Source organism: Archocentrus centrarchus, chromosome 12, assembly GCF_007364275.1.
Source record: "Archocentrus centrarchus isolate MPI-CPG fArcCen1 chromosome 12, fArcCen1, whole genome shotgun sequence".
Taxonomy (NCBI): Eukaryota; Metazoa; Chordata; class Actinopteri; order Cichliformes; family Cichlidae; genus Archocentrus; species Archocentrus centrarchus.
The window spans coordinates 38,664-51,568 of NC_044357.1; the positions used below are offsets into that span (position 1 = coordinate 38,664).

At 40.0% G+C, this 12,905-nt stretch overlaps 1 protein-coding gene across 1 annotated transcript in view; it reads left to right on the forward strand.

The window, feature by feature from the left end:
• Nucleotides 1–2,888: 2,888 nt before the first annotated feature.
• Nucleotides 2,889–12,905, forward strand: part of LOC115789688 (LIM homeobox transcription factor 1-beta-like) — a 100,539-nt gene continuing 90,522 nt past the window's right edge. The window contains exons 1-2 of the mRNA XM_030743208.1: nucleotides 2,889–3,030; nucleotides 4,215–4,401. Coding sequence (XP_030599068.1) covers nucleotides 2,889–3,030; nucleotides 4,215–4,401 — 329 coding nt within the window. The remainder of the gene's footprint in view (nucleotides 3,031–4,214; nucleotides 4,402–12,905) is intronic.

Consider the following 12,905-nt stretch of genomic DNA (forward strand, 5'->3'; position numbering starts at 1 on the left):
CTTTCCTTTATGATAAAGCTTATAGTTAGGGCTGGATCAGGTGACCCTGAACCATCCCTTAGTTATGTTGCTATAGGCCTAGTCTGCTGGGGGGTTCACATAATGCACTGTTTCTCATTCACCTTATTTACTTTGTTTATACTCCACTCTGCATTTAATCATTAATTGATATTAATCTCTGGCTCTCTTCCACAGCATGTCTTTCTCTCCCCTCAGCCCAACCGGTCGCGGCAGATGACTGCCCCTCCCTGAGCCTGGTTCTGCTGGAGGTTTCTTCCTGTTAAAAGGGAGTTTTTCCTTTCCACTGTCGCCAAGTGCTTGCTCATAGGGGGTCGTTTTGACTGTTGGGTTTTCTCTGTATTATTGTAGGGTCTTTACCCACAATACAAAGCGCCTTGAGGCGACAGTTTGTTGTGATTTGGCGCTATATAAATAAAATTGAATTGAATTGAATTGAAAATTGAATTGTGCACGGGGAGGGGTGTCTGACCCTTCTGAAGTCCACAAACCTCTCCTTTGTTGTGACAAAAATGTCACACTGATGCAGAGATTGTTCTCTCTACACCAACCCTCCAGATTGCCTGTAGCCAGACTCATCTTTGTTAGCAATGCAGCCGACCACTGCTGTGGTCAGTCCAAGTGTGAGTAGTTTGTGCACCAGGTTGTGTGGAATACTAGTGTTGAAGGTTTATGTGAAGTCCACAAAGAGCAAATGGACATAGGAGTACTTACACTCCAGGTTGGTGATGTGAAACACAGAGGAGATGGCGTCCTCCATGGACCGGCTCTTCAGGTATGATATTGGTGTGGGTAGCACATCACAGTCCTGGTGGTGATAACATCCCCAACACATTGCATGTGTAACCAAGGACAGCAGATATATAATCCTCCAGATCCACCTTTCCTTCACAGACTGCAGCCTCCCTGAAGACCTGCCAGTCTGTAAACAGTACAGAGTACAGAGTTCATGCAGTACAGAGGCCCCATGACTGGGCCACACAGTGATGGTCTTCTGTGTTGGTCTGGAGCTTTGCAGCAGGAAATGATAGGTCAGGACCAGCATGATGGAGATGTCGTCAAATAGGCCGAACAAACAGAACACCCCACCAGATCTGATGGGTGTTACTATACGTGCAGTTTGTTCCATTTATATAGGTTTAATTTAGATTATTCTTTAAAATAAAGAGGTGTTTTGCAATAGCTATTGAAAAGCTTGGATTAAATCCTTTTGATAATAACCTAAAACATTTCAGATGTGTAGCTGTGAAATCCCAGTTTACACTTGCATATGCTGAAGTGCTTGTTGGGAACAAGGCATGATAATTTTTAATTAACTGTTTTTAACCGATGTTGCTCTACAAAGCCATCAAAGATCTTCATGTTTCTTTTTGAAATGTATTTTTGCATCTTAAATAAGTGTGCATAGTCCTTGCCATCATTATTCATAATTTAATTATTCTATGCATGTAGTCAGTTTCTGTTTATTTCAATAATATTTTAGTAAATCTGTCAATTCTGAAATCCTCAGTTGTGCTAACCGAACCTGGTCCGCTCATATCTTTGTTTTTTAAAATTTCCCCATAAAAGCTTCCTTCCGGTCCTCACATATCCTGATGAGTTCTATCAGCGAGCTGGCAGGGAACGCAGTATGAACAAAATCGCTCACAGTTGACGAATTTTGCTCTTATTGCAGCTCACGCAGTTGACATGAGCCCGACAGATAGGCCCAATAGATCTGTGGCGCTTTATTTGAAACGGTCGGTTATAGTCTCCGGTTTATATGTGCCCCTTTACAGTAAATTAATACTTTTATTGCGCTTATATGACGATTGGTGAAAATATAACTGCTTAATATTTCATGTACAAAGGTGAATAAGAGCGTGTATTTTGAGTGCAGACTGCAGGTTTATGGAGCAACTTAACTACACAGATTTAATCACAGACTTCATGTTGACATCCCGTTCCAAACCTTTATTTCACGTGAATGGAATATCAACAGACGTAGAGCATCTAGACTTCTAGGGGAAATTATTCTCGGCATGGATAATATTTAGAGCTGTTACGTCACAGTGCAGTCAGAAGTCATAAGATAAGAAATAGTTTCACCAACAGATAAATATTATAGTATTTTATTGTTACCCAGTATGAACCGGGCAGGATTTTGTCGGACTGAATTTTGTTACAAGCTACAAGTTGCCATTTTTATTTCATTTTCATGTTGAACAATAATTTTGGTATTATTTCTGCTTTTAATTTGCGAGTTTAAAATTATAGCCAGTGCCAAAGATTATTTTTTATTTTCTTATAAATACAATTTTCCCTTCTAACAGTCTTGGAATTCCCAATTTCCCTACTTTTTTCTAATTTGACTTATAAAATCCCGTAAAAGTTTACATTTACGGTTTAAGATAGCATTTTAAGTTTTTATTAGATGCTACATGTCACTTTAATACAAATTTTTATGACCACTTTATGCAGCGTGTGTGCTGGCTGATACAGCGTTTAGTGTCATATATAAATAATTGGAAATAATTGTGTGGCATTGCATCGTGTAGCTGAGTGGAGGCGGATCTATTCACAGCAGTGCTTCTGCAGGGCGGTGAAGAAAAAGTGCTGTGCCGTAGAGTGTTGGCTTCATGTCTTTGCCGTTGCCCTCGGGTGAGAAATTATGGCTTAGAATGCCACATCAAATTAAGGGCCATATCAAGACAGTTTCAGCCCAGGCCGCTGGAATTACATCAGCTGATAGCTTTTTTTGGAGACTGGAAATTTGTTGAAGGTTTCAGTTTTGCGGTGATTTAGCTCCTTTTGATTTTGCCGAAATTTTGCCATCAGGTCCCAGAGACTGTAGAGGTTAAAAAGAGCTACGGGGCAGGATGTCATGTCTTATGGAAACTGCAACAAGTGTATTTATGGAGAAACAAGACACGGCCGGCATGGCCCGTTCTGCTACCTGTTTAAAGATGCTAAATGACATTAAGATAGAGGATCGACTGCGGAGCGATGCCAGCACTTTGAATGGGATAATCAGTGAGTCTAAGCTGTTTTTCTTTTTGCCTGTAGAACGGCGTGATCGGCGTTCCCCTCTCTTGTTAGGTTTGGGAGAGTCTAAACTGAATTCGCAACGCTGTTGTTTCTGGGTTTGCTGAGGCTATGTTTTCAGTTTTATATTTTTCTATTCGCCACAACAGAAATTGCATTTAAGCTATGTTATTGTGAGTATTTTTTACCCTCTTGATGTTATGCAACGTCTGTGTGCAGTTTTTAATTTCCTGTGGAAGCTGATTTTGATTATTTATTTTTTCTTTTTACTAGAAGATAGAGACATGTGCTGCTATGCCGTTAAACTGATAATTTCAAAAAAACAAAACAAAACGGAATTCTTTTGAACTACCTTGTTATGTTTCACACTTCAAATTTTGTGCACCCTTATTTGTGTTCTCTTCATTTTTTTCTTGTTACATTTTATGTTGTTTTTGATTGTGCTTTCGATTTTAAACAGACATGTGTAACCCCAGCGTTAATTCATAACGTAGAAGATCGAAACTTTCCCGCATGGTTTCTCGATAAACTTCTAAGAGAATCCTTTGGTCGTTTTAAAAAAAATAACAGATGTTTGATGTCACGATAACAAGGTCCATGAACTTTTGATTTCGTAGGAACACACATGACAGCAGGTTCCGTCCTCTGTTCTTCTCTTAGTTTTCTGAAATTACCCATTCGACGGAAATGTACAAATACACAAGAGAAGAAATTATTTTTTATCAATTCATAAAACAAATCAAATCAAAACAAACAAACAATAGTTAAATGCAGCTGGGATGTTACTTTCTATTTTTCCCGTTTTGCAGATTTGTTCCACTGAAATGGAAATATATTTTTTGTGTGCTTACATGATGGTCTCATCATGGTCTCTCTTTCAGCAAGAGCTTTGTCGCATATTTTTCTGGGTGACCAGATTCCTCAAACAAAGCGCTTTGTTTGGGGCGACTGTTTGTTGTGAGTTGGTGCTATATAAGTAAAATTGAATTGAATTGTTTGGGTGAACTGAGCCTTTAACACATAATACTTGTTTCCGAGTTACAGGGCTATATGCATGATATATTATAATAACAAATCATGTACAAATCACAGTCAGCTTTTGGAACCCTCTCTGCTTTTACATAAACTGTTGCCTTCTACCGCGGCTCATGCTGTCTCCTCTTGTCTATCAGGCGCTAACTGTCCACCGCAGGCCGTGTGTGAAGGCTGCACGGGGATCATCTCAGACCGTTTCCTGATGCGGGTTAATGGCGCGTCCTGGCACGAGGGGTGCCTTCAATGCTCAGAGTGCCAGCAACCGCTTGCCGACACCTGCTACTCCAGAGACACAAAGCTGTACTGCAAGAACGACTACCAACAGTAAGAGCGCTTTTCTGTATCTGTATTCGGGGCTCGGCCTCTGTCGGCTCAATCAGCCAGTGGCTCGAGAAAAGAATAAAGCTGGCGTGTTTTTGTTTCTTTGAAGGTGCTCTTTGTGCAAAATCATCCTAAAGGAATCCAGGACGTTTTCCTGGTCTTTCTTTTGGACATCACAAATCCATTTCACCCGTATTTAAACACTGTGCCATCATGTTTTTTCTCATGACCAAGGGCGTAACTTTGGGTTCAACATTGGGGGGGTTAAGCTCTCTGCCTATTTATTTATTTATTAAATCATTTACTTTTCTAAAAGGATTCACGAGATTTTGGGTTAGTTAGAGATGTATTAGAAATACATTGTAATGCTTTTACTATGTATTTATTTAACTTTATTTGTATTTACTCTGCACCTTCAACAATTAAGAAAAGGCTTACATTTTTCACATTTTTTCCAACAGTAACAAGTATCTTTCATGAACCTGTTTTGTTTTACTACCAATTTTGCAGCCCCTCATTCCACTTTTAAAGAAACTGTTTTAATTTGGCCAGCCAAATATAATAAATAAAATATTTTACAGCAGTCTGTTCTCCACTGAGCATGTGAGAGTTTAATGCAATCTTTACTATTAAACACGTTCTTTAGAGAAAAAGCTTTTAACTTGATGTGTTTAAAATATAACGAGTCTCATCCTGGACCTTTCTGGGACTCTTATCTTCAGTCCTGTTATCAGTACTAATATTAGTCATTACTAACTAAATACATAAAATGTTATGTGTGTGTTCACTTGAGTAAAACTATATACTTGTTTAATGAGTTTAGTTTATTACATATTACAGGTATTGTACTGTGCCGCATGTGTGCAAATAACCACTTTTATCTTCTTTTTCTTTGACTCATTGTCAGATTAAGAGGAGCAGGTCTAACGGAGCTAAAATACTTCAACCGGTATTCATAGTGTGTCTGATACACAGTGGCATAGTTATTAAATCATCAGCTAACGATACATATACATTTACCTCATTTTGATTTTTCCGCTTTTTTACAAGGGGGTGTTATGCTCTTCATTTTTTCAAACTACACCCGCTGCCCAGCAGCTGCTTCAACAAGCGAAAGCTGCCGCTTGGTAGAGAAAGCGAGTTGGGTGATACCAAGTTTTTGTGTGTGTGGGGGGGTTACATTACCAAATGATTAAACATGCTAGTAGTTTACCTAACATTGATAATGAATAAAGAAAAATAACATGTTATTCATGTAAGATGTGTTTTGTAAATCGAAATGATGTGACTTTATTGGGGGGGTCATAGTGATTGGTTCAAATTATTGGGGGGGTCATAACCCCCCCCCCCCCCCCCCCCCCCCGCAAATTACACGCATGCTCATGACTCCTCCTTTACTATATTTGTTTTTTTAATGCGTTTTTTTTTTCTTGATTCATAAAAAAGTAAAATTTTAAGAATTCCATAATCAACTCTAACAAGGTTTTTAATGCATTTCTAAGTGTACACTTTGGGGCATTGATAAGGTGTTTTAACTGAGAAGCTAGATATTAAAGTGGTTATGTCAAAAGAGCCGTTGTCTTATTTACACTCAAAAATCAGTATGTACCTGCCTAAAATGAAAGTGACACAGCCTAATGAGTATAGCATATCAAGATCAGGTATAAATAATTAAAATCTTTTACCACATGTGCCTACTCAGCTCTTTATGGGCTATTATCATTATTTGTTACTTTAAATTAGTACTTTCATTACAATAAGACCATACTTTTATGTTTTGTAATTTATCAAATTGAAATAATACAAATACTTTTTAAATATTCGTGCAGTCTTTTTTAAAATGATAAACAAAATGAAGGTGAAGTTGTGAAGGTGAATAAAAACAAACAAACAAACAAAAAAACCCTTCGTGTTTAGGCCAAATTGAACTAGAGTGGCTACAAAGCTCTGCAGGCCACTTTGAGTCTTGTGCAAGATGCTACTTTAGGTTGTTCCCGAATGGTTGTCACAGCGGATTGCTGGCATGTTTAATTTATAAAACAAATGAACAAATAAACAAACAAAAACTGCCGGATATCCTTCCTGACCAACCCAAAAGGGGTGTGTTCTCCTGGGATCAAACTGAGGAACCCATTACAGTATGGAGCAACTGCTTTGCGTTTTGGGTAAATCAAATTGATCGTAGCCTACTGTGATGATTTGCTATACATACTGAACCACACAGTATGTGTGGACAGATATTTTAATAAAATACTTGTTCAAGTATTCACCCTCTGTGAAGACCTTCCTGTACCAAATGAGGTGCCTTTAAGTAGCAGGTAGTTCAGGAGTCTCTTCGAAGAGGACACAAAGACTGATCTGCTCTCCAGTTCTGAATTTGCTCTCTTTTAATTAGGCCCGAGCCAACCGAAGGGTCGGCAAGGAGCCTATTGTGATCATAAGGGGGCGTGGGTGCAAAAATGGGGGCGTGGCATGGGACGCGGTCGCAAGTGACCCCAGACCTCATGGGGACGTGCGCCATGTCGAGACGTTTCCGAAAACGTATATATGAGCGTGACTGGAAAAGCGCCTAATTGGAATTGTTGGCATTCTTCATTATTAGGGCCCGATCACGAAACGTGCGAAGGCCCTATTGTAATTGCTTCGTTTTTTATTATTATTAGGCCCGAGCCAACCGAAGGGTCGGCGAGGAGCCTATTGTGATCGCAAGGGGCGTGGGCGCAAAAATGGGGGCGGCGGCATGGGATGCAGTCGCAAGTGACCCTGGACCTCATGGGGACGTGAGCCAGGTCGAGACGTTTCCGAAAATGTATATATGAGGGTGACTGGAATAGCGCATAATTGGAATCATAAGCATTTTTCATTTTTATTAGGGTGACTGCCAACCAAAGGGTTGGCAAGGAGCCTATTGGAATTGTAAGGGGCGTGGGTGCAAAAAGGGGTGTGGTCGCATGGGACGCGGTCGCTAGTGACCCCGGACCTCATGGGGACGTGTGCCGTGTCGAGACGTTTCCGAAAAGGTATATATGAGGGTGACTGGAAAAGCGCATAATTGGAATTGTTAGAGTTCTTCATTATTAGGGCCTGAGCACGAAACGTGCGAAGGCCCTATTGTAATTGCTTTGTTTTTTTTCTTAGTGGGACCTGGAAATATCATGAAATACCATGTTTTTTGCATATCCCTGGAGCTACATTTTATCTACATATTTGAAATTGTGCAGGCTCACGTAACATCCTAATACATGTAAAAAAGTCTCTTGGACCCATACCCGAAACCCTACGAGAAGTCAGCCATCTTCAAATTAAGGTGTCAATTTTTGCCATTTTCAGGCCTGCTATTTGAATCATCTCCTCCTAGGGCATTTGACCCAGTGGGACCAAAATGGCTCAGCATCATCTAGACAAGTAGTAAAAGTTGTTGAAGGATTTTGTAGAATATTCAACGGCCTTGTCACACCAGGCCAATGAAGTTGGCCTTCGTTTTTCTCCCTCGTCACAAAATTGTTTGTGCACTCGTTCACACATGCTTTGCCCGATCAGCCTAAAAATGTAATCACTCATGTACAGACCCAGGCTGAATCCATAACTACGGATTCAAGGTTGTAGATGCAATAGCGCCCCCTACAGGAGCAAATGAAAATTTGTATGGCAGTCCAGAAAATTAGCTTCCCTGAAATGCATGGAAATTTGTTTCAACATTCTCAATATCATCCTGATCAAAAAAGTCAGTCAGACCCATGTCCCATTTTGCATGCCGCAGCTGTGACCACACCCCAAATACTGCATTGGGTTTATATGGAGAACAAAAGATTTAGTTTCCCGGAAATGTATGAAATTGGTTACAGACATTCTGTAGACCATCACAATAAAAAAAAAAACCTCAGAGCGGGGCACAGCTCGACAAGATTGCTCTGTATGACTAATTGAAACATCAGAAAAGAAGATGTGCTTTATGGCTTTATCGCTGATGAGAGGAATCTGAGGCATGCAAAACCAGCTTGGACAAGACCAAATGATGAAGGCCAACTCACAGCACCCAGAATCTGTTTATGTGTAGATAGTGGCAGTATAAAGATGTTGTGGTTAGAGAGCAACATGGGCTCAGGGAGGGAGAGAGACAGTACACACACCAGCCTGTCTCTTCCCCTGAGTCCCCCACATGCATGAGTGAAGTCTCCTGATTCTTTAATATACTTTTACTTTTTTAATTAAAGTGTTTCAGGTGTCTTCCTTCACAATTAATTGAACATGTTAACAAACATCAGCAAATTCGGATATCAGCTAGAAACTAGTGCTATAACCAACAGTTTGTGAATGTCAGCCAGTAATACTATGAGTAAGTCTTCAGTCTTCTTAGTAATTCATCTTAGGTTAATATTGCTTTACCATCATCACCACCATTGTGGTATCCCAGCTGCCATAGGGCAAGAGGCAGGGTAATTCTGTTCAATTCAATTTTATTAGTATAGCACCAAATTACAGCTAACAGTCACTTCAAGGTGCTTTGTATTGTAGGTAAAGACCCTACAATAATTAGAGAGAAAACCCAACAGTCAAAATGATCCCCTATGAGCAAGCACTTAGCGACAGCGGTAAGGAAGAAACCTCTGGCAGAACTAGGCTCAGGGAGGGGCAGTCATCTGCTGTGGCCAGTTGGGGCTGAGGAGAGAGAGACAGGACAACAGACATGCTGTGGAAGAGAGCCAGAGATTAATAACAACTAATAAATGCAGAGTGAAGTAAAAACAGAGTAGAAAGAGGTGAATTAGAAGAAACAGTGCATCATGGGAACCCCCTAACAGCCTAGGCCTGCTGGAGTGTAACTAATGGGTGGTTCAGGGTCACCTGATCCAGGGCTAACTATAAGCTTTATCATAATGGAAAGTTTTAAGCCTGATCTTAAAAATAGAGAGAGTGTCTGTCTCTCTAATCCAAATTGGGGACTGGTTCCACAGAAGAGGGGCCTGAAAGCTGAAGCCTCTACCTTCCATTCAACGCTTAAGTATTGTAGAAACCACAAGTAAGCCAGCAGTCTTATTATTTGGTTAATAAGTGCTCTAACTGGGGTGATATGGTACTATCAGGTCTTTGAGATAAGTTGGGGCCTGACTATTCAAGACCTTGTATGTGAGGAGAATAATTTAAAATTATTTTCTAGATTTAACAGGGAGCCAATATGGGAGAAATACACTCTCTCTTTCTAGTCACTGTCAGTACTCTAGCTGCAGCATTTTGAATCATCTGAAGGCTTTTCAGGGAGCTTTTAGGACAGCCTGATAATAATGAATTACAATAGTCCAGCTCAGAAGTAATAAATGCATAATCTAGCTTTTCAGCATCACTCTGAGAAAGGATGTTTCAATTTTAGAAATACTGTGCAAATGCAAAAAAGCGGTCCTACGTATTTGTTTAAAATGTGCATTGGCAAAAAAAAAAAGACCTTAAATCGAAAATGTCTGACTTCCTGTTGGGTTTCGGGTATAGCTCCAAGAGATTTTCTTGCACGTCTTAGGATATTACTTTTGGCTGCACAATTTGAGATATTTAAATAAAATGTAACTCTGAGGCTATGTATAAAGCATGGTATTTCATGATAATTCCAGTTCCCACTAGGTGGGGCTCTAACTTTTACTAACTATTGCATAATCAATGTGTTCAGGACAGAAGGATTATCAAAGCATTGTAGTTTGGTATAGATTGGGAAATCTGTGTTTCAGTTACTGCTATTTTTGTCATGGCAAAACATTGAAAGTTGCCATCCTGCCCAGGGTCACACCCTTTGGCAAAAACTCACAGTTTTGAAAACAATGTAAGACCAACTCCTTAAGGCTTTCCAGGCGAAATTTGAGATGTTTCTGCTTAACCACCTTGGAACTGTACCTCAAAGTGTAAAAGATGACATTTCCTGTTCCCACTAGGTGGCGCTCCGACCGTAATTAAATATTGTCATATGTATGTGTTCATTCTCATCCTACTGAAGAAGTTTGGTCCAGATTGGATTATGTAGGTGTGAATGAAAGCCAATCAAAATTTCCGTGCAAATGATCAAAATTCCACGTGGCGTCATGGCAACACCCTTCGGAGAAAACTCAACCAGTTTTGAAATTTAGATTGCCCCTGGTGTGTAGATTACACTTATCAAATATGAAGTTGATCCCATCCAAATCCTAGGAGTAGTTAGACAAAATGTGAGGGCAGGAAATCACTAAAATCACCCATTTAATTCAAAGTGGTGGACTTCCTGTTGGGTTTAGGGCATTGGACTCAAGGTCTTTTTTGTTCATCTGGACATGTTACATTGTGTACCAAATTTCATACATGTACGCGAAACACAGCAATGGGAATTGAACTAAAGGTGGCGCTGTAGAGTCATTTTGAAAGGGCCATGCCTCAAACCATTAAAATACTTAAATATTCACCAGACCTGACGTGTTCAAAATTTCATGAGTTCTTGAGCATGTTTAGTCAAAAAAGCAATTCATTCCAGTAAAACTTAGGAAAATTATGACACATTTGAAACAACTTAACACTAATATTGCTTTTTTACAAGAGACCCATTTGCGTGCAGCAGATAGTATGCATTTAAACAAGAGATGGACTGGTCAGGTGTTCCAGTCCAATTTCCAAGCCAAATCAAGAGGGGTAGCCATTTTAGTTGGTAGTCAGGTGCAGTGGCGGATCTAGGATTTTTCTGAGTAAGGGGCCATCAAGGGGCCACAGTATTCATAGAGAGGCCAAGTATTTGTGGTAGATGTGGTGATATATGGACCAATAAAAATTAAAGCCATTACATTAAAGTTATAGTAAATCTTATCACCGTGAGGTGTAAGAATTCAGTGAACTTATGTGCCATTACACTAAATAACAATATCAGACATTTCATACATTACAGCATTAACTGTTGTTGCGCTCCCTAAATGATTTCTGACCTGATGAAAAGGGACTGGAGGAGCCCTGCTCTTGACCAGCCTCTGGTCTGCTGTGTCCTGCTGCTCTCTCCCTCCTCTCACCCTGCTTATTTTCATCTGGCAGACTCACTCTTTTGCTCAAAAACTGCTGAATTCCCACCTGAGACTGACCCTTTCTTTTCATATTCTTCTCTAGAATATGAAAAGAAAGGGGTGGCTCGGGGTGGCTGTCGCTCAGTAGGTAGAGCAGGTCACCTGCTGATCGGAAGGTCAGCGGTTCAAATCCTGGCTACTCCAGGCTACATGCCAATGTATCCTTGGGCAAGATACTTAACCCCAAGTTGCTCTCCGACCGTTCTGTCGGAGTATGAATGCGTGTGAGTGTTAGTTAATTAAAAAAGCACTTAGCTTCGTAACAATGGAAGTGCTTGTATGAATGGGAGTGCATGGGTGAATGCAAACAGGCTGTATAAGCACTTTGAGTGCTCATACTGAGTAGAAAAGCGCTATATAAGAACTAGTCCATTTACTCTATCACTGCCAGACATTATAGTTAATGTTAACACACAAATGCAAATTACAAAGAAGTACATGAATTCGGGTTACATGAATTAGTGAAATGCTAATGACCATGTCCAAACACAAGAATGGCCTCAGTTAACATTACTCTTAACTAACTTTGCTTCTTAAATTAATGTTTGTCAGACTTACGCTATGTGACAGCTGTGAGTAAAAAGGGATTTATGACTTATCATTACCAACAAACTCCTCAAAATGTAGACTGGCATCGATTGTCAGTTAAAAAAACTTTCTCCGCGAGATCGTTCAAATCTTTTTCTTCTGTAAGCTTTATTCACACGGGACATTCCTATTTGGCTCATTAGCGCTACTGGTGTTTCAGCATGGAATTGCATCCACCTATAATTTGATCCTTGCTCTCGGACAAAGGACAGATGAGTGACAAGACAGGGGCACATCAGGGGGCCAATCAGATTTCAGATGGGGCCAATGCCCCTGTGGCCCCGCCCCTAGAACCGCCCCTGGTCAGGTGCAATTTATAGCATCCAGTGTGTATGTGGATAATGCTGGACGCTATGTAATAGTAGTGGGGAAGCTATACGCACTTCCAGTAATCTTAGCCTCAGTATATGCACCACATTGGGATGATCACATGTTTTTTAACACATTTTTCTCAAAAATGCCTAATATATCAACACACAATCTCATAATTGGGGGAGATATAAATTGTGTGCTATCCTCTCTTGATCGAAGCACAGCAGGGAAAATCCGCCTTACTAAGTCTGCTCAATCAATTAATTCATTTCTTAAAACTTATGATATGGTTGACGTATGCGCTTTCGAAATCCAACTTTAAGATCTTATTCATTCTTCTCTCCTGTTCATAAGACTTACTCACGAATCGATTATTTCTTCCTCAATAAACGAATTCTACCTTTAGTGAAAGAATGTGATTATGGAGCAATAATTATATCTGACCATAGTCGTCTTACAATGAAACTGAATGTTCCTGTCACCCAATCGGTCTATCGTCCCTGGCGGCTTAATCCCTTACTTTTATCCGATGAAGACTTTGTTAAA